The 22,690-nt window shown below is 41.4% G+C and overlaps 1 protein-coding gene across 13 annotated transcripts in view; it reads left to right on the forward strand.

The window, feature by feature from the left end:
* Positions 1-22,690, forward strand: part of ARB2A (ARB2 cotranscriptional regulator A) — a 259,673-nt gene that overhangs the window by 198,766 nt on the left and 38,217 nt on the right. Inside the window, exons 11-12 of one of the 13 annotated variants that reach the window (XR_014576622.1) lie at positions 405-6,512; positions 7,961-19,338. The exons of 10 other annotated variants lie outside the window; for them this stretch is intronic. Coding sequence is in view for 1 of the 3 variants with exons in the window: in XM_083817162.1 (XP_083673288.1) it covers positions 405-472 (68 nt within the window). In the remaining 2 variants the exon portion in view is untranslated. Of the gene's footprint in view, positions 1-404; positions 19,339-22,690 lie in introns of those variants that run through there. 2 more of the 13 variants (XR_014576623.1, XM_083817162.1) reach the window with 2 other exon arrangements.

Genomic DNA, 22,690 nt, shown 5'->3' on the forward strand with positions numbered 1-22,690 from the left:
TTAATGTACTGCTCTACAAAATACGTAGATGTATTTGGGGCTGTGCTGATACTAGAGAAAAAGTCTCATCAAAATTATTCTTGTGCTCAGACACATCTATTTATCATTGCTTTTTTTTTTTTTAGAGTACAGTTAACTTAGAGTGATGCATGCTTGCCTTCGACTCCTCAAGGCAGTGTTTGATTGTGATAATGAAGAATAATGTAAATTATTAGAGCCAGATATTTCCTACAAAATATTTAGACTGCCCTGACAATTGCTTCTGATACTATTGAATATGATCTCACCAGTTTTTATATATCCAAGTCTGTCTACGTGCTGGCTGACATCTTACCCTACAGCACAATTGCAGACTAATGAGTTGAGCTCTTCTTGCTCTGTGCTTCTGCTTCTCCTTTGCCCAGAGAGAAGCCAGCCAGCCCAGGTAATGCTGAGCCAGACCTCTGCACAGCTGTGTCGCCAGAGTGCCTAAGCCGTGGCTCCTCACCAGCATTTACAGGCATGATGGCAGCACGAGGAATAATGAACGTGTTCACTTTTTGAATAGGCAGATGCAGCTGTAATGCAGATTTCCTTGTGACAGTTTAGACCGACACTTTAAAGAGACTATGGTAAGTGTAATTAAAAAACAATCTAGCACTGGTTCAGTCAGCACTATCTTTTGATTGCAGCAGAAGGTTCCCTAATGCAGTGGCTTGTCGCCACATTTCTGCACACGATGCCTTCCCAGGCTCCAAGTGCAAGCAGGAAACCTCATGCCAGATGGTGCACCTTGGTCCTTACTGTGGCATGGTGAAAGTGTATCTTCCACAGGGTGGGTGAGAAGGCTATTGTCCTTGCTGACTTCGTCTCTTCTGGAATATCTACAGACTCCAGTCCAGCCAGAGCAGAAGTCTTCACATGGTTCTCAGTGACTTTTGGTTAAGCACTTTGTGGGACTGAGGCTCAATATTAGCCTTGGCACTCCAAGTTGTTTCCATATGCCGTTAGTCATTTTGAAAAGTATTTTCTGTTTTATCCTCAGCACCGCTATTAAGCCAGAACATCTATAGAGATGGGATCTGGTATATCACTGTGATCCCAAAAGCTGTAATTCTGCCAATCCTCAAAGCCTGTAAGGAGGTATTTGGACCCCTGAGGGACGTAATATGAAATTCAGTGGCAACACTTATATTTGCATTGCAATAACATACAAAAGATCATTTACATTTCAGCTTGCATTTTCTGTTCAAATCCAAATTTACAGATTTTGGTAGAATTTTTAGAAATGTTCTCTTTCACTTTTGATCTTTTTTCATAAGTGCATATAGTTTAGGTCAGGAAGGACATTTCAATTACTTGTTCTCCACTCATATGCAGCTCTTTATATTTTGAGCAGATGTTGTTATGCTGAAATAAAAACTTGCATTTGGTCAAAGTGCGTCTTCCCAAAAGTGATTCAGCTCCGGCTAGAAGGATTCAAGAGATGGGGAATCCATTGCTTTCTTTTATAATTTTTCAAACATTTAACAGGAGTGGCTCATTTCTGGTTTGATTTTCTCTGGTTTCAGATTCCAGCCATTAGTTCTTGCTGTGCCTTTTTCTACTAAGTTAAAGAGCCATTGAATACATTTGCTTTTTTGCCAAGTGAATTAGATACTGGAATCAAATCAACATTCAATTTTCTTCTGAGAAACAGAATACATAGAATTCTTTAAGTCTCACTGCAGTTAACTGGAGTTAATTTCTCCAGGTTTCAAGTGCTTTTATACATTTTTCTGTGGCGTCGTCAGTCTTTCAACATCCTTTCTTTGAAACAGACTTGCATCTCACTAATGCAATATACAGACTTCAAATCTTCACTACCTGCTTTTCTCCTGTTTCATCTGCGAAGGGTCACGTTTGACCCCTTTATCACCATACTGTAGAGAGGCTGTGTAGGAGAAGCTTGTTTAGCAGCTCTTGGTATCCTTTCTGTAACTGCAGCTCTTTATCTTCGTTCATGAGGTAGTGTTATGCAGCACTGCATGTAGCTTTAAAAAAGAAAACAAACAGATGAAGACACATTTTAAAAGTAAATAAATAAATAAAAAGGACCAAAAGCATGCAGACCTTATTGTTAATATTCATTCTGCCAGTCTTCTCATTCGCACAAGTTTTACCACCAGTGAATTTACATTTACTTCCTGTGTTGTTGAATAGCCTTAGGACACTCCGTCAGTAACAATCTCTATTCAATAGCGGTTTCTCCCTGACAACTACATTTGCAGATTACTTAGTCTGCAAGTTCCTAGAAATATTGAGTTATATTGATTTTTAACATGCTTTCCCAAGTAAACAGGAATTCTACAATTGTGCCATTTGTCCCCTTATGAATTTATGAAACATTGATCAATTTCTGCCTAATTTGAAGTTTTAGTTGTAATTAAGTTGCTCTGAGTTTACGGCGAACAGTAGACAGCATAGAAGAAGAAATGAGAAATGTGTCTTCCTCATAAAAGGAAGACTTTCCATTGTCTCCTTTGAAAGACAAGGTAGAGTAACTCAGGTGATATACATGGTGCCTGAAAATGAACAACTAGCGAAGAAGCAGTCACAGCCAGTCAACTGTAGCAGGTATGTGGCTCCAATATGATGACAGAATATAGGATCTTTTTTTCCAGAGTTTTAAGGGGAAACTTGAGAAAAGCAGGAGGTAGTTACTGGAAAGAAAAGGAAGACAAAGGGCTTTCCAAAAATGCATAGGAAACTTGGCATAATTTGTTCAGCTGCTCAGAATATTCTGGAGGAATAAGTCAAATGCCTGGAAAAAAAAAAAATCAGTATACTTCATTTGCATATAAGTATTTACCAGCTAAGCATGTTAATTCATCAAAGATGAACTGACTTTATTTGTTAGAGACTTACTTGCCAGTAAGTTATGTTGTCTTTAATTAATTATGTTCTTTTATCCCAATTCTTCATTAGTAGTCTCCAATATCACAGTTCTGAAAGGGATTTTTAACATGGATCAGCTTCATCCCCCATCCCAAGGCAAGATCAAACATTCTTACATCGTTTCCTGGCAGATGCTCATCTAATTGGTTCTTTCCTTTGTGCTCTGTGATGCCACATCCTTTTTGGGAAGTCTTTTCCAAAATTCCAGGTTTAGATCCCTCTATCTTCCTTGTTGCAAACATACAAGTTCAGGAACACGTGGGTAAGCAATGGTTACCCACCAGAATACATCAGACAGTTGGATAGAGTGGTAAGCACTGAGAATAATTAGAAGTCTAGAGCAGATGGTTTGCAATGAAAGTTTGAATGAATTGGGATTGTTTCCCCTAAAGAAGGCTGGATTTGCTGGGAAGAAAAGCAGCAGAGAAAGAGAGAAAGGTGAAATGTCATAATAAAAAAGTGGGAAGAGCTGATTCTTCATGTCCACAGTATCTAAAGCAGGGATTTATGGAACTATATATCCATTTCTCCTTTATTTTTCTTGATATTTATGTCAAGCTAACTGTGCAGATAGTCTTTTCTGAAAGTTGGATTGAGATTTCTCCCATCTTCTTTAATTTCTCTGATATTTTAAGTTTCATTCAAAATGAACTTTGGTAACCGGTTAGCTTTTTATGACTCTTGAATACAAACTCTGCAAGTCTGCCAAGTTACAAATATTTATCCCTAAGAAGATATTGATGAATTGAAATAGAATGAACTTCACCAAACATCTGCCTTTTTTTTCCAAATAGATAATAGAAACATATATTGAACAATTTCATACTTTCTTCTGTGTTATTTACAGTTTCACAATCTCCATCTGAAGATCAACATGTTTGCTATGGATTGCATTTGCTGCTTATATATTAAAAAAAAAAAAAAAAAGTTCCTCATTGTGCTTTTTGCCAGTCATAGATTGTTTTTGCTTTGATAACTTTAGCTTTCCTTATCATCTTTTCATACCGACAACAAGCTATTACCACCTTTTTTCTATACCTAACGATTGACTTCACTTTTTCATTGAACCAGAAGGACTAAAGCTCTGCAGGTTTTTTGGTTTTGTTTTGTCTTTGTCACGCAACAAACTTTTTTTAAGACATCAGTCATTCTTTTATGTTGAAATATCTCATCTTGAATAAAGCTGCCAGTATTTTTCCTACCTTGAGGAGAATAGCCATTTGAAGCTTGCGTGTTGCTGGCGTGTTGCTGGCTGAGACTTCTCTGTTCAATCGGACTGAATGTAATCAGGTCAGGTTCACTGTCCCCAGGCAACCCAATTCCAGCCCAGTGATTTCATTCATTTTTATCCATCACAACACTGTCCAAAATGGTAAATTCATGGAAAGCATTATAACTTTTGGTGTTAGAAAATTGCCATTCCTTATTTTTAGGAACTCTTAATTTTGATGTAGAACTGGCCAGAAGAAACCTACAGTATTTACCTCCCAAACTGATGTATTCAGGGTAAGGAGAATTTCCATGCACTGCAGTTGCTTGCTTGAGAAGAAACTTATTCTGTTCTCTGGTTTGCTAAGGTCACAAACCTCACTACCATCATCTCCTCTTGGGCATTTTTGGCACACTGGCATACATCCATCGAAGACTCACATTCAGATTTATTGCTGTCTTTGGAGTAAGTAATGGGTTTTTTAGAACAGGGTGCCACGTCCTCACCACGTTTATTCACTTGGATCACTGTAAATAGGTAATAAACAGACATTTTAATATTTCAGGCATACAAATTATCTTAACAGCTGTCAGTAATGCCAATTATAACAAATTCCTGCTCATTGCTGTGATTGGACAACAAACAAGAATTGGAGAAACTCCTAGCAGTGGCATAGAATTGATTTTAACATTCTCTTTCTTTTTCTTTGCCACATAAATTAAATTTATTTGCAACACATGGAGGTTAAATTTGTATCATATTTGCCTTCTTAGCACCCTGCCCTCAAATTGCTAATTTAACAGTTTTCTGGCTGCTCCAAGTATCTCTCAGCTGAGAAGATTAGTTTCCCAACCTGTGAAATAACCAAAAGATGAGAAACATGGAGCTCTGTGATGCCATTTTTAGAGGCCCTTTTCACAGTATATTTGCACTTTAAACTTTCTCCTATCAAGGAACATGCCTATATTTGAAAGGCCCTATTTTCTTTTGGGAGGACTTGTCATTTTTTGCTAACCAGTGCCAGCAACTAATCTCATCATGTTAATGCACAGGGACAGTTAAGTGACTTGTTTTAAATGCATTGTGATTGTTATCTATTTATTAAAAGCAAAAGCAAACAACTGCTTATAACTAATGTTCAGATGTTGATTGTTTGCCCAAGTAGTTTTAAGTACAAGGCTAACTGAAGCAGACATTACATTCGTATGTTATGACATAAAAACCCTGCTCTGTGTGACAATTGTTTGTGTATTAAAAAATATGTATTTTTTCCAGGAAATACTTTATTCTGGTGAGCCAAATTTGCTTAATAAGATTTTTAAAATTATATCCCAATTTTTATATTAAAAAGGGAGTAAGGTTTTTTCCCCACATTTATCCTTTTTTTTTTTTAGGTAAGTTTAGAAGACATACCTACAACACCTTGATAGAGAAATAATCCACACATTTAATAGAGTAAGACATTTTAGATTTTCATTATTCCTGCTGTGAGTACAGTAGTCAATTTGAAGGCAAATGTCGTGTACTTCTCAACAAATGCTAGTAAGTGCCCATCACTTAAGGGCAGGAAAATAGACTTCTTTTTGTTAGTTTAATCTCTGTGCAAATGAGACGTATATAAAAATTCTTACTACTTTATCTGATATTTTTATGTTAACATCATTTGAAATGATATGTTATAAATCATTACATGCACATATAAAGCTTTTATTACATGTAAATAAAACCCACATATGTTTGCAATCTGAGATACAATTTCTTTACCCTTAGATATTTGCATGAGGAACTGTTTGAGTCCCACTGAGAGCTTCCACGTCTGATGAGGGCAGACCTTAGCTTTGCTAGGCAGAACAAGTTATTTTTATATCTGCATGTGTCATTTCCTTCTTTGTCTCCAAATGGTCAGTGCTTTTATGGCGACGTTTAAACAATATACTGAATTGAGTGTTGAACTCAAGTGCTTCTGTAGTGTTTGAATGCTCATGCTGGGCAGAAGACAGAGCAGCCCAGCCCTGCCAGAAGGTGCCAGCACTGTGGCTGGTCCATCCGATGCGTGTGCTTTCCTGATACAGCTGCACCTATGGGGAATGTGTACTAAACTCAAAACACTTGTTCCCTAACAACTGGTGTCACTTTGCAATGCTAGGATAAATGAACTTCAAGGACTCACTGTTACCCTTTGTTAGATTAAAATATTTGTTATTTGAGGTATATGGGGACAGAGTTGTAGACATCCTCTTATGCAGCTTGGCCCATTTAGTGAAATGTTTTCTATTCCCTTTTCAGTATTTCTCCATAATATCAAGCACAGATAGGATAACAGTTGAAGATTTCCTAAAGCAGTACTGTGCCGGAGTCTAACACCAATGCATATAAGAGCTGCAAGGTACAATTTGTTTTATTTCAAGAGTGCTCCAGACGTTCATGATTTTGACAGTTTCCTGCTACTGACTGCAGAACTTAGACTCTTCCATTAGGTACAGCTTACGAATTCAGCATAGCTTATGAATCTTACAGATTTCTTTTGACTGCTAGGGACCTGACTCAGCTGCCATTAAAACCAAAGGAGAAAGATTCCCAGTGGTTTTGGTGGGTCTCACATCTGTCCTTTTGTCTCTGGAGACCACTACTATAACCAAATGCTGAGTGTGAATTAAAGACAAATATTCAAGTGTATTTTTTTCCTTCTTGTAATAGCTTTAGATGAAATTTATTAACCATTTGCTTTATGTTTTGTTTGTTGTAATTCTCTCTGTCAGCCTTAAAGCACACATCTGCTGTCCTCCAGGAAAGCATAAGTGTTCCACAAAGATCTGCGTTAGATGCAGAGGACAGGGTTCAAGCTTCAGGGGCCTGGGAGCTGAAAAAGCACTAAACAGTCTGTCAGCTGAAAATTGGTCACTTCAATTAGCGAGTCCATGCAAATCAATTACTTTTACCTGTGTCTTGTAAATGCATTGTCCTTTCTGAGAAGGTAAATCTGGGGATGGAAGAGCCTTGTGGCTGGAGAGGCAGATCTTTGCTGGATCGAGCAGTGAGGTGTCAGGCCATCTTACAGCCAACTCTGGCACAGCCTCGGCTCTTGCCTTGTGCTGCTGCTGTCCATGGGACTGGCTGTGCTTGCAGCCATCAGTCCCCACCACAGGGTTGTGGTGCAGCACCTGGGAGCAGCTGCGCTGTCTCTGGCATCTGCCTGGACAGGATACCTTTGCAGAGAAGGCAAAGAAAGAGGTTTGTTGAGAAGAGATGCGCTGCGCTATTTTTTGTTGATGACTCTAACGGAGTCAGGGGCAGACAGAAGAACTGCCCAAGACACTGGTTTCCATACTTACTTCCCTCTGGGCAAGGATAAAGTGAAGAGAAACCATGAACCATGTGGAGGAGAGCCCAGAGGAGATGGTGCCAAATTGCAGTGTGATTTCCCACCAGCTGGATGTCGTGGGTTGCTCTCTTTGAGCCAACCCAGCAAGAGCATGCTCTAAGCAGAGAGATCAGCTGCAAATTGTGCATTAGTAAGTAAGAGGTGCACGTATGTGAGCTTGGGAAGATCAGTCCCTATATCTCCCTATATCCTTGTACCTTTGTTCCAGGATAGCTCAAGGCTCAGTAAAGAAGTCAGGATCTTTTCTATTATTCTGCATGCTGATCATAAACTTATGTTTTATTAAATGTTCAGAAATCCAGATTAAATCATATTTGAGCATTTATATCACCTCCTGTCAGACTTTCATTTTGCCTTCTGAGCGCTCTGCTACTAGATGATGCAAGGAAGTCCTAATTTCTCCTCATTTGTGTCTTCATTAAAACTACATTTTTATTTGTATCTCTTTAAAGGTGTATTCACAGCTGAGAGTTTGCACCCGCAGACAAATTATGTTATCTTGGTAACAGAGTTCCCAGCAATTGCAGGTAGATTGATTTGTCATCATGCAAAGCTTTTATCTACCATGTAAAAAATATTCCTCGTATAAATGAGGAAATAGAAATTGATTTTGAATAGCTATTCTTTCCACACACAGGCTCTTTTGTTATACATTTTGTTAATTCTGGTATGATTTTTATGCACTACATCTTTTTTTCTGAACTTTTCTTCTGATTTAGTGCCTGACTTTGTTTAATGCTACTAAATGATTTACTGAAGCTTTACAAGTGATACTTCAGCTGCCAGAGAGACTCTGAGCTGAATGCTGTCCCCAGATATGATACAATATTGTGTTAGCATTAATATGGATATTGATGCAAAATCAATGCAAATAGACTCCACATCTAATCCCACACTCCCTCACTCAAGCTTACTGGCAGCAACACTAAGTTACTTCTTTGATTTCAGTGCTGAATATGCAGTATTTATGAGGGGTTGCACTTTACATCCTTATTTTGGTAATCATTATGCCAGCACACATTACAACTGTTCTTAGAATTAAATCTGTTTCAGCAGTTTTGTCAGACCCTACTTAGACTAACCCAAGTTTGGGGCTAGGCTTTTATTTAGCTTACAATTTCTCTTGCAAAATGTTGTGTCTGTTTCTTGAACGTGCAAAGCATGTTGAAGTTACTAACATCTTAAAGTTCGTTACCTGCAACAGGCGATGCAGCCCACTGTTTGAAAGGGGCAAGTGCCTGTGACATGCACAGCTCTGTTCGGCTGGAGGTCACTGTTCCACACATAGCCCTCCTGCGGATGGCTCTGCAAAAAGTGCCTGGCTCCAGTGCACTATTAGGCTGTAATTAGTGTAACTAACAACTAATATGAAAGAGCAGAATAGAGGTAACCACAAGACTTCAAAGGTCTTAACAGGTTAGGGTTGGAGGGCAGTCTATCCCCTTGCTTAATCTGTTGCCATATCTTCTGAGATTTGTTGAAATCTTCACTGACCTCTGACCTTGACGTGTTGCTCTCCCATAATTTACCAGTCACATGCCATTTTCTTTATTTCTGTCCATTTGGACAGACATGGGTGTTGGTGAATGGTGTCTCCCCTTTCTGTTCAGATATAAATGTGCACAGGTAAAGAGCTTTTCGTTGTAGGACGGGGATTGTGGTTTAAACCTTTGATGTTCTTGCCCTGATAGTTTTGGACTCATTGGAAATGGTAGTTTTGCTGCACTTTGGCATGTAGTTGGTAGATGACATTTGACATGTAGAGTAGGATCAGGCTTAAAATCTAGTTATTAAAATAAATTGGATATCGTACAACTATTTTCAAAAGATTCTAAATATTCAAAAGATGCTTTTATGAGTTGATTTTTTAAACCTAATTGGCCAGGGATAGTTTTGTTTATATTTTCAGTAAAAATGAATGCTCTCATTGCTTGAGCGTCCAACTCAAGGACAATTTATATCACGGGAAAAATCAGTAAATGTTCTTCTACAGCCCCCCTGGAGGCTGCTGTCCACCTCCTCCCGTGCCACCATCCTGCTCTGCGGTTCCTCGCTGTGGCTGAGCATGATGGCTGCAGCGAAGAAAGTACTCAAAGTTCATTGGCAAAGCAGCATGCAGCCAGCTACTCACCTGGACCAGTCCGAGCATGTGTTTAATCATCTTTTTAACTGATTAATATACTTTAAGAGTGACTGAGAGGCAGTGAGAGCAGCCCAATGTTAGATTTAAAGTTCACTAGGAGAAAAAAATCATTCAAGGATTTCACAAGCGATGACACTTGGATGGTATTTGGGAAATCTTTTTCTTTCAAGACTATCTTGCGATTAACTATGGGAGCAGTACATCAAAGCTGCACTGACTTCAAAGCTCAGAACCTCTTATGGCTTCCAGCTATTACTAAAACCTACCACTTCACCCTGCCAGCAGCTCATCTCAGCAAGTTACACCCATCTACTTCCTGCCTCCTTGTTTTGGGAAGGGGAAAAAAAAAAAAAAGAAAAAAAAAAAAAGAACTTGTAAATTAAATATAGCTGTTCACAGTGAAGCAATGTCAAAGTCAGGGGAAAAAAGCAAATGGAGGCATTAAAATGTTAAAGATTTAGTACAGACTCAGCAGTGATTTGCATATGCACAGGCTCATTTGGCCAGCTCTAATGAAGCTGTCTGTGTGGAAGAAGTTTCCTGACCGTGTTGCAACCCCCCATAAAAACCCCCGAGTGAAGTGAGCAAGCTGTGTAGGCCATTATTTAGATCCAGATGTTAGTTATCAAACTAGGAGCCCTGTATCGGAGTCTTGACGGATGGACAAAGTCTGCACTGTTGGTGACTTGGCACAGGCAGAACCGCCTTGGGACACCAGTACCGTCATCGCTTCAGCATCGCGTATCTCAAGGTTGGCTCTCATCCGTGCTCTGTAGTGTCCTCTGATTTGCAAAGGGGCATATGTTCACATACATCCATACACTACACCTGAAACAGTCTGTAGATATTGGGCAATGATCACCATTCATTGCCACAAAATTATCAATTCTCCTGCATTATCAGGGGAGATTGTGGAGGTAAAGTTTGCATATTTGATATTTTTGGAGTCCCTGAAAGAACTCATTTGTAATAGTGTGGGACTATGTTACATTCTCTGAACTGATAAAAGACGGCTAAAATGTACTGAAATCGTAATTTATTGCAGTATTAATATTATTCAACACTTAAAATTGTTACATTGTTATTTTCTGATTGGGAGTTTTATGCCTAGGGTTTTTAAAATGGTACATTAATCTCTGAATAAAATTTGTCTTACAAATGACATATTAATAGAAAGACAGGAACAAGCAAGTCTTTGAGTGTGTTTTATATAACAGTTTATATGTTCGGTGCAGATCAATGACATGCTCTCTAGAGCTAAATGCCATTAATCCATTTACAGCCGCTCATTGCAATGAAGGGAAATTACCAGTGAAAGAGCTGACAATCTCTCTGCTTCCCTGCCTAGCCTCGCATTTTGGAAACGCCCCCGCTGTCTTTGCGAGGGTTTTGAGACATCCCCTTTGTCCTGCTGCTGCTGGCAAAGAGGCCTTCAGCCACCACCATCAGGCCTACAGGGCGCCATCGGCCATCAGGCCCTGCGGCGTCCCCAGGGCCTGTGGAGGAGCCGCCATGCGGTGCCGGCCTTGGGTCACGGGTCGCGGGGGGTGCAGGGAAGGGAGACAGGGCTCTGACAGCCTGGGGGGGAAGGATTGCTGTCCCCCCCATGTTGCAGAGCTGTACGAGGCAGCAGGGACTCGCTACTAAACCTGACAGAGGCATGGCGAGCGTGTGTTCTGTCTGAAGGGCAGGTCACTGCTTTAGAAGTGTAAAGGCAGGAGGAGGCAATCATAATGCCGTATTATTTGAAGTACGTTGTTACAATAGAGCCAGGTGTGATTCCATGAGTCATGAATTTGTGTATCTCACTGTGTGTTAGATCTTTCATCTTCCTCAAGAATGCCTTTCCCTCAAATATGCTGTAGAGTAGGAACAGCGCAGTCATTTGAAGTTCATTGAAAATATAGGAGGACATCATGTTTCCTGTCCGTATGTTAAACTTGGCATATTGATTTTTTCTGCACAGCTTGCAGCATGGAAATGTGATCTACAGCTATGGCAAGGCAAGCTAACCACATGTGAATTTGTTAAGTACTGCTGGATTAGCAGGAATCATCGGACTGTGCAAGTACAGAGACTTGACTTCTGTAACTGTATTTATGACTAATCAATTAAAATAACAAGTTTTGATTTTATTGGCTGTAAACGAATAAGCACGAATCATCTGCAGAAGCTATTGTTTCACGTGCCTGCTAGTTTTCACAGCATAAACGCCCCATAACTTGGCCACAGTACCTGAACAGGCAGAGCCGCAGTTGAAGTTGGGGAACAAATATGTAAAGATTCAACAAATATAGTTGGCTGCTGTCTTTTATGTTAGTGCATAAAATTCAGAAGAGCATGCTGCATTTTTAACTTGCAGATTATTTTTATCTAAATTTGCCATTATTTTTCTGTATATATTCTTTGCCTGGTTAATCTTTTGTTCCCTTTATGTTCAAAGATACTGAGATTATGGAAGCTACTGGCGCTGCAGTCTGCTTTTAAATGCAGTTACGGTGTAGCCGTGCAGAAAGCACTCTTCTGATGTAAGGCTGGTTTGCTCTTCTCTCTACATTATTAAACCTCCTTAAACTCCTCCATTATACCATTCACCTTGCTTGACTTCAAAGAGTACAGCAGCTGCGTCGCGCAGCTGAGCCGTAACTCTGCCGAGCGCGTTACCTGTGGCTTCTCAGAAATGCTAATGCGTTATCTACCACGTTTATGAGGTTTTCTGTTTGCTGTTGGATTTGGGAAACTACTCTCCATCTCTAGAATCAAAACATTAAAATGTCCAAGACAAAGAAAGTGATCGAGGGTATTTGGGGATTTGAAATAATTGCCCTTCACCTTCAGAAAACAGTTTCTGCCAAAATAAAAATGTAAACCAAACGGTTAATTTCAGGGGAAAGCAAAGCTGGCGCTACCCCCAAATAATCTCCTGAGTGCAGTCTCACCGAGTCACCTACAAAAACAGTATGCACTAATGCCTGGCTTATCGCTTGGAGTTTACTGGCAACTAATCTGTTCAAAATGTTTGGAATAAGCTAAAACCTGGCTTGCTCATCTGATGAAAAAGGTCAAAGCAGAGAAGAAAGTGCCACTGGTTTGTGTTAGGTGACACTGTGCCCTGCTTGTCTAATTTGATTACACAGAGCCACTGAAGCCCCAGGCAAAGCTGATTTTAGCTATAATCAGCTTCTTAACCTTTTGAGAACTAACGTAAACACTACCTACCAGTGGTTAATTATGTTGCTCTGTTACACACAACAAAGTGCAAAGGTAAAAGTGTAGAACTACAGTAGCACATGTTGTGACAAGATTACTCGCAGGGATTACAGCCGTCTGTGTTTTATCTGCACTTATTGATTTCTTTCTTAAAAATTAAAAACGGGTTATGAGCAGGGAGCATCAGTTTATCACTCTTAAGCAGTATTGCCCTGTCGTGCTGCTGTCTCACCTTCAATTCCTCCTACGTATGGAAGAAGAGACCTAGTATGGGCTGGACTGGTGTGGAGGTGGATTTGTTCATTTTTGATTATTTCAGATTAACTTTGTTTTAATTGTTTATCTGTACTATATCATGCATGTTCCCTTCCTTTATGACGAACATCTTCCAGAAAGTTTTGGAAGCTCTTTTGGCAGATACTCCATGTCTGTGTGAGACATCTGTCTCCAGGTGGGATAAATGGGTTGAACTTTTCGTTCTTATTTTGCATATAGGTATTAGCCAAGAACCAAAGAGCTGAGGTCCAAAAACTGACTCTCTGCAGAGCCCGTATATCCTAGTTTCCCATGTTGTTTTCTTCATACACTCCCTATATTTTGCCAGGAAATTTGCATCTCCATATACTTCCAGATTTCTAGAAGATTTGTAAGCCAAGAGACTTGCAGTGATTTTTAAATTTTCCTGACCTGTGCTGATTCTTGATGTTTATGTAAGGAAGCATTGATCTGTTCACCTTTCTTATATATTTGCTGCTCTTACAGACTTTCTACGTGGAGGTAACAGGCTGTGTCTTTCTGAACTTTGCGGTCCATGGGAGTGGAGTTAATTTGCTCTCTCTGTGTCCCACTGTGTCCCGCTCTTCTCCGACAGTCTCCACCCGTAATGAATTATGGTTGTGAGCAGGATCATCAGTACGGGTGCTGCAGGGGCAGCCTGGTGCTGCAGAGCTGAACCACCAGGATCGATGTGCAGCTCTTGGGAGCTTCACAGCCCTTCTGCCCACATGCTTCCCACCAGCTTTCAAGGTGGAGTGCTGTGACAGCAGATAGATTAGCTGGGGTGTGGTTGTGCCGGGGAAATAGATGAGCCCTTGCTTCATTCAGGTGCTTATTCTATTAACTAAGAAAGATTAATAAAGCCATAAGGACCAGAGTTAGCAAGGCAATAACGCTAAACAAAACACTATTTACACAAGAACAACAATAAATTATAACACAACACATGCACACACATAAATCTCGCTGACACGTGGTCCTTGTGGTTAGGTACAAGGTCAGAGCTGGTTTCCTTTTCTTGTAGTCAATAGCTAAATATGTGTTTACAGTACACGTATTTGTCTCTGGCAAAGTTATAGTGTGTTGGGACAAGACTGTGCGGACTGCTAGCTTTTGAGTTTTGGAGAGATGGCAGATTCACTTAGCTGTGTGCTGCAGTGCCAGCATGGTGGTGAATGGATCCTCAGGACCTAGACAGGGACAAGAAATAGATCCCAATGTTAGGGACTCGATCTTCATCTCAGGCTCCAAGATTTTCTACAGAAAAGGCATATGCTTAAGAAAACTGAGGCTGAATGTCACCCCTTTTGGTTTCTTGCAGATTTCAGCATTTAACTGTAGGGGTTATCTCACGTTCTGGTGGCCCTTTAACATCCACCATCTATCATGCAATAACCTCTGACTGTGCCCCGATTTTATTTCCAGCAGGTGATGTATGAAGGGTGGTTCTGCTGGCACAAAGGTGACCTCATCTACTCGTTGCAAATAATGTTTTCTTAGGTTTCATGCAGAGTGCATTTTCTCCATATAACTGTCACGCAACTCTTTTCTGACATACTCTAATCATCCTAGGCTCTTTGCTTTTATTTGTAATAAAAATGAAAAAAAAAAAAAATCAAGTATTGGTTGTGTATATCACTATGGCATTATTCGCATTTCCTGAGCTGGTAGAAAGCTTCATCTCTAGCATAATGGCATGCCATTATCTGCAGCAATGGGATGTTTTTCGATGTCTTTTCCTCCACAAAAAAGAAGTGGTATCAGATTCTCTCTTCTGGTCCAGCTGTCAGAGCTGGGTGGAAAAGACTGCTGAGACAGGTCTGCAAAATCCATCAGACTCCACATTTAGGACTAACTGTCCTCGTGCCTTCCTATTTCCTCAACTCGTTCCAGTTACAGGGAGGCTTTATGCAAAGTTTCTGCCACGTGAGTACCTGCGTTGCTCTGCAGTTGCTATCCAGGGACCCTTTCTGTTGGGCTAATTGTTTAGGGTAGTGCAAGGCAACGAAAAGCAATAAAGCACAGGAGCTGGAGCAGTGTCTTTTTCCAGCAGAAAGAAACTTCGGGGCCCCTGCTCAGTAGTTAGCTTAGCTTCTGGAGCACATGGCAGTGGCACCAGAGTTTGCCTGCCTCTCAATGAGTTAGGTAACTTTCTGGATTGCTCACAAAGGAAATTAAAGACTTTGCTCCATTGCTGGGTACTCGCAGAGGCAAGGGAGGCAGTGCTGCTGCTGGCGGCACTGCGGCACCAGCACTACCTCTGCCTTGACATAGGAAGCAGCTGCTCTTCAGTCCCTCTTTGAGGGACAGCCTTTCTTCCTATCAACTGCCACGAAACATGAAAGTACAACTGCTCCTGACTGCTCCTACTGTGTGTCACACAGTACTGGGATCACAGCGACGACAGATTTTGATCCAGATCTAGCAGAACTGGGACCCTGAAGAAGAGGAGTGTGGCTTGTACAGGGGTGAATTTATCAGAGGCTTCAGAGCGGATCACAGGAGCTAGAGTCAAGCAATTGTTCCCTTTCCCTCCAGAGAATAAACCACTACCCTTTTCAGCAGCAGACAGAGAATAAGTCAACAATGACACGTTGCTGCAGAAAAGATAAGCCTTTTCCTGAAAGGTCTTAGCCTACAGCTTGCCAAACAGGTGAGGCTTCAGCCAGGACACTGCATATGCTGATGGGCAGCAGAGCTGATGGAAGAGAAGAAGGAGCTGGAGAGCCTCCAAAAGAAAGCAGCAAACACGATGAGAAGCCTAGAAAACATGGCCTTCTGAAAAAGGTTGAAAGACCTGAGAAGGCTTTGCCTAAAAAAAGAGGGTTGAAAGAAAAACATGGTGCAAATCATCAAGTGTGTAAAAGACTGCCGCGAAGAAGAAAGGAACAGTCTGTTCTCCACACACTTGGTAAATAGTACAAAAAGTGATAAAACTGCAGCAGGACAATTTTAGGTTAGAGTTTAAGAGAAACTTTCTGATGGTTTGGCTGGAGGATACTGCCTGCGGGCCTCCCTCACTGGAGGTGTGTAAGGGCAGGTCAGATACACAGATGTTTGCCAGAAATTGACATAGGTGCAGATGATCTTGCCATGGATCAGGGCATGGAGTGTGTGACCTAGAGACATCTCTTTCATGCTTGCTTGTCTATGACTGTATGAACAGGCAGAAAAAAAAATAAAACCTCAAGGACTGAAAATTCAGATTGCACACAGATTCTCAGGTTCATCATTTTTAAGCTGTTTCCGTAATTTTGGAAGCACCCTTCCTGTCTTTTTGAAGATATACTGAAGACTATACATAGCACTCAGGCAAAGTTGCTTAAGTAATGGCAAATAGAAGTATTTTTTTGATGTTTGCAAAAACAATACATGGAAGAGAGTTTTGAGCTTTTTTTTCTGATGTGTGTCAGGTAAAATTACCTGTTGGCTTTGGCAGGATGCGGAGAAATGACAGCTATTGATAACAGCTTCCTCCCCAGTTTGACATCTCAGAGCAAAAATAGGTCTGTTAGGAAGTGTTAACCAGGAGGATACTACCTTGTGTTATTGGTTTTCATGTCCGAAATGTACGCAGTCAGAGAGTAAAACAAATATATGACTGCTTAGAGTGGCAATTGCATACTGGGAATAACAAATAAGCCTTAGTAAAACATTTATGTACAATCCGTTTACAAATTCATTTAATACATACATACAGCAAACAGACTGAAATCTGGATGGCTTTGTGAATTTACTAACCGGGAAAAAAAATGCATTTATAGCTAATGTTATTTGTACTAAATAAACAAACACTTCGTACGGCATAGTAAAATACATAAGAGTAAACAGTGAACTCTTCCTTGTATTCATGCTAATTCCAGAACATCTTCAGGCAAGTGAACTGCAATGGATTAAATTAATAAAATAAATTGTGCTGATCGGTTTGCTTCTGATCTTACAGCTTGCAAATAATTCTTTGCTGAGAACACTAGTACCTTTAGCAGCAATTGTGTGGGCTCTGGCCGGCTTCATTGCCAGTCTGTTCCCAGGAAAGAAAGGAGTGAATCGCTCTTGCATCTACTACTTTTTCTGAAGAATCAAGGAATGGTTTGGAATAATGATCTGGCTGAAGAAAAAAAAAAAAAATGGATCCGATCAAAACAGTGTCTCAGGAACCTTTTTTATCTTTTTTCCCAGAGGTCAGATCCCCAAACTCCTGGGAGTTTGGACGGTGGGGATGCTTTAATAAATGTGCAGTGATAAAAGTGCCAGATTGAAGGTTTCTGAAGTGCTACTGTCCAAAATCACCAGCCATGCTTGAAACTAGTAATTCTTGACAGAACAAACACTCTCAGTATGTGACTTTTAGCTGCAGGGGGCAGAGCATATGCTTCAGTGCCAAAAAGTGGTGTTTTTTTTTAATTGTATTTGTGTCGTAACCTCTTTTATTACAGCTTTAAGTTCTTTTCCTATTTCAGTGTTCAAGGCTTGCCACGAAAACCCAACTGCAAAAAATTCTGAAAGCCCGTAGTTTATTTAAGAATTTCTGAATCTCTAATTGATTCTTTGCATTATAGGCTGATACAATACCTGGTAAACGCGGCGACATTTTAATTCTCCTTTTTTTTTTTTTTTTTTTTTTTTAAGATTAAATAGGAGAAGGCATTTTGGCCCTGAAGGTTTTATCTATAGTTGCTTTGTTAATTCAAAATATGCCTCCTCTTTATCAGCCTTGTATGATTTAATGAATCAGTCCTGAAACTGCTGAGCACCCAGCATTCCCATCACTTCTCAGTACCACTGGGACATGAGGATCCTGAGCATTTTAGAAGGTGCCCAGCACCTTGTGGGACTTTACCATTAGTTCCCCGACTGAGCAGGGAGACTCACTCAGTGCAGTCACAGAGGTGTTCAGCACTAGTCTGCCTGCTTTTCAGGGTGTCCTGAGTAATTTGGCTTGGTAGCAGAGCACATGCTTCTGGAAAGGACAGCAACAGTTTGGGTTGCTTTTGAGTTTTGCTCTTCCCCAAGGGCCGACCTCAGGCTCTTAAAATAAAAGCAGACAGTTAAAGGCACTTATCCCAAGGTAATAAATCAGGCTGATTTTGGGGGTTAACCCCTGACTGCATGCAGGCTGGCTTGCAATATGAGACATGCATGTGGCTTCTGCTCTGCTGCGGAGCTGCAGAACATTTTAGGGGAAGCCATAGCCCTCCTGTTTAGATGCCTTTCCACGTTAATTTCAGCAGGAGCTAGACATCCCTACAGAGACACAAAGACAGACCTGGAGTCATGTGGCCCATGCCTACCGGCTTTATCTCCGTGCCACAAAGTGCCCTGCCAGGAGGCCACCAGCCCTGGGACGACTGCACTGTGCCTTGTTTGATCTGGCATGGGATGGCTTTACAAGGGAGGAGCAGAGGAGGCGTGTCTGCTAACACCCACCTGGGTATGCCCTAGGCTCCCGTGGAGTTTCAGTCCTCAGTTTCTTTCCCTCTTACTGCTCCATGTGCTATTGTTGTCTATGGAAACTGCAGAGATAAGCCCGTTCTCTCGCAGTGTGATGAGAGCAGATATCTTTTATAGAGATTTACTGAACTTGGGAGCGTGGAGAGGGTTAAAACCCATTTGGCACATACAAATGAAAGAGTTGGCGTTAAGGGATCTGGTGGGAAGAGGAATTGGTCTGCCAAGGTTGTAGCTAATTTATTACAAGGAGCAATTGCTGTGGCTTGGTAGAGCCATTTCTCAAATGTGCACTTGCAAATTCCAAATGCATTACCTTTTCTGTGTGTTGTACCTCCTTGTCTTTTGATTTACTTCATTTTAAAGATCATGGATGATGGCATTAGTTGTTGATAGTAGAATATGTTGTTTTGCATATAAAGATGGCATAGTCTTTTCAGGACATTATCAAGTTGTCACAGCAGCTATGAAGCTTTCCACAATGTACAGCATTGCAAATATCAGATGTAGACAATTATTTTCTTCTCATTTATGGTTTTATAGCGAATTGGTGGTGGTCTGTATTTTATTTAGAGTTGCTGCTGTGAAGTGGCCAATTGCTGTCTTGGGTTTTTTAACACAAACTACTTGTCCAGATAACGGCATGGAAAAAAAAAAAAAAAGCTGGAGAATATTTCAGCTAAGATTGGTAAGGCTCAGGAAGGAAAGGAAAGGAAAGAAGGAAAGGAAAGAAGGAAAGGAAAGGAAAGGAAAGGAAAGGAAAGGAAAGGAAAGGAAAGGAAAGGAAAGGAAAGGAAAGGAAAGGAAAGGAAAGGAAAGGAAAGGAAAGGAAAGGAAAGGAAAGGAAAGGAAAGGAAAGGAAAGGAAAGGAAAGGAAAGGAAAGGAAAGGAAAGGAAAGGAAAGGAAAGGAAAGGAAAGGAAAGGAAAGGAAAGGAAAGGAAAGGAAAGGAAAGGAAAGGAAAGGAAAGGAAAGGAAAGGAAAGGAAAGGAAAGGAAAGGAAAGGAAAGGAAAGGAAAGGAAAGGAAAGGAAAGGAAAGGAAAGGAAAGGAAAGGAAAGGAAAGGAAAGGAAAGGAAAGGAAAGGAAAGGAAAGGAAAGGAAAGGAAAGGAAAGGAAAGGAAAGGAAAGGAAAGGAAAGGAAAGGAAAGGAAAGGAAAGGAAAGGAAAGGAAAGGAAAGGAAAGGAAAGGAAAGGAAAGGAAAGGAAAGGAAAGGAAAGGAAAGGAAAGGAAAGGAAAGGAAAGGAAAGGAAAGGAAAGGAAAGGAAAGGAAAGGAAAGGAAAGGAAAGGAAAGGAAAGGAAAGGAAAGGAAAGGAAAGGAAAGGAAAGGAAAGGAAAGGAAAGGAAAGGAAAGGAAAATTACTGTTTTTTTTTTTTAATTTCATGATTTTTAACTTCTTGTCATTATTAATTGAAGTTTAAGGAGCCAGTGGAGGCAGAAATGCCTTAGCCAAAGCTGGAGACAGAAAACTGAGCTCAGAGTGCTCAGTCGGGTCATACTGCACCCACATGAGTGAGCCTGCAGCATCTGCTCACCCCAGACTGCTGTGCGTGTCCTGAGCCTGGGTGGGCAACGAGGGGATAGACAGCACTGTATGTGTGCACACTACAAAACCAGGGTGATCTGCTTCATGTGACAGACTGCTGCATGCCTATGTAACTCACTAACAATTAAATCCTATAGCTAGAGGCTGAAGAGAAACCTTAAAAAAATATTCTGAATTTGTCTCTCTGTTGTGATGGACAAGATGAATATGCAAATAGATAAGCAGTGTGAATATTTTTTATTCTGTTCCAGGCAATACTAGAAATGAAGGAACTGTGTCAAGGGACTTGGAGAGCGGGTCACAAGACACAGAGCTTTTTGCCTGTGTCACCAGTGGTCAGACAGCAGCAAAGCCAGGGTTGTTTGTGTCTCATAGGTGAAATTACTTACAAAATTTGGGATTAATATGTTTCAATAGGCAATTATGTCTTCATAACCCTCGGCCATGAATGGGTTGGGAGGGAGAGCAGCAACTAACTCCCCAGCAGCTGTGATGCCCACAGGTACGTAATTCGGCCTGGTGGGCCAGCCTTCCAGCAGAGGGGCTGGACAAGCAACGGGGAGCAGCAGCACTTCCAGCCCCTGTAGATGAGTCTGCAGGAGGCTCGTATGCTGGAGACCTGAAATATGCTCCCCAGCCTGGAGTGGTTTTTGGAGCATGTGTAGGCATATTGTCAGGGTACAGGGAAATGCTTGTACTAAGACTGCCTGTTCTGCAATGGTTTGGAGCACAAAGTATTTCAGTTTTGAGGTTTATAAATTGATTATTGTTTGCAGCACAGATACAAAACAATACCTTTTACGGTGTTACGAATCCCTTTGACAGTCACCAGTTCCATTTCTTTACATTTTTGTAGTTACGTTCAGAACTTTCTCCCAGTCTTAGTTTATCAGTCTCTGTGTATTTTTCCAGTCATCTAAAGCCACCTGAGGACTCAGACTGGCACCAACATTAGTGATGGTCACAGTCAGTTCTGCGCAACTTCCCCACCCGCCAGTTCCTTGCCAACAAAGTGGTCTGCAGCTTGTGAAATGGTTAGCACTTTGTCCAAAACATTCTTATTTAAAGGTGGTTTTAGGACGTGAGGCACTCAAGGTACATCAGCAGACAGAAGTGCTGCCTACGGCAGGCATCTGACGACAAGCCTGGACCTCTTTCCTTAACAGCCCGCGGTGGGGAGAGGACACCCTTCAGTCTGACCAGGTCATGGAGTTTAGGTTGCCTCTCCTTGTGCCACTTGCAGCTTCAGAGCCGATTATCACAGAGCTATTCTGATCCCATCGGGTTACAGAGTCCATTATTTTTGCCATTTCTTGTGTGCTTGCGCCCTGCGTTTTATTTGCCGTTGAGTGCTAAAACGCTGTTGCTTCTTGAAAACCTGGTCTGCTTGCCCTGTTCAAACACAAGCGTTGAGTGTCTTAGAGTGGGCGATCAATAATAACAAAGCCATGAGATACATGAAGTACTAGTCTGCAAACTGAGCTACGCAGAATTTGAGTAAAATAGATGTAAACACTGAGGTTTTGCAAGATGTGCAACGCGTCAGCAGGCTGGACTGGAGAAGGCAGGATGTCCTCAGTCCAACAGACAGTAGCTCAGAGTAGAATTGGTAACATAAAATAGTGGTGTGTTCTGGGGCTATTTACTTTGCAAAATTCACTTCTTACGTGTATCAGTGGATAAATATATATATATATATAATAATTAAAAAAAAAAAGCCCATCCTGACTGTGCACAGCTGGGGTCAGCCAAACTCCCCATGCCACAGCCGTACCTGGCTCCCCTGCAGCATTGCTCCCAGCCACCCGGGGTGACTTTGCAAGAGGGTTTTGGTCCTGGAGCCATACCTTGATGCCAGATGTGTTACATTCTGCATGGGTGCCACGTCTCTGATGTTTAATTGCTGTCCTGCCACGTGGTCTGGGTGTGTTTTTTGTCCACCGGCTGCATGAGCCAGATGGGGCTGCGGAGCTGGTGAGTCTGCAGGAGGAGGGTTGTAATAAAAAACACTTTGGCAAAAGCTTTCAGGTGGTCCATCTGTAGGCTTTTTTATGTTTTTGTCTACAGCTGTCTGCTCAGCTCTGCCATCTCAAGTAGCTCTTGGTTGCAATGTAAAAGGCACAGAGAAAACAAACCTTCCTGAATCAGAAAGGTCAAGAGGAAATCCAGTCTGACAGAAGGGACGGGGCTTACGCTGTCACAATATTGAATCATGGAAATGCAAGCCTGGAAGGGACCTCAGGTGGCATATCTCTCTCTCAGGACACAGAATGATATAGCCATAGCTTCTCTGCCAGGTGCTTGTTTATGTGTAGGTCTTTATCCAGGCCAGCACCGGAGCCCAGCATGCTTCGCTGGGGACGGAAGTTGCATGGACCCATCCTTGGCATCTCCTCACCGTAATCCTCTTCATTTCTGTCACCCTACACTTGCTCACCCATCAGGGCCGGTGCCTCCTGATGACAAACCTCAGCCTTCAGAGGTGCCACCAGCTGCCTCTGGGACATGCATGGAAGCTAGCTTGCCTGAACGTGCCCCAAGATTTCTCTGTGCTTTGC

This window comes from Anser anser (assembly GCF_964211835.1).
Source record: "Anser anser genome assembly, chromosome: Z".
Classification (NCBI taxonomy): domain Eukaryota; kingdom Metazoa; phylum Chordata; class Aves; order Anseriformes; family Anatidae; genus Anser; species Anser anser.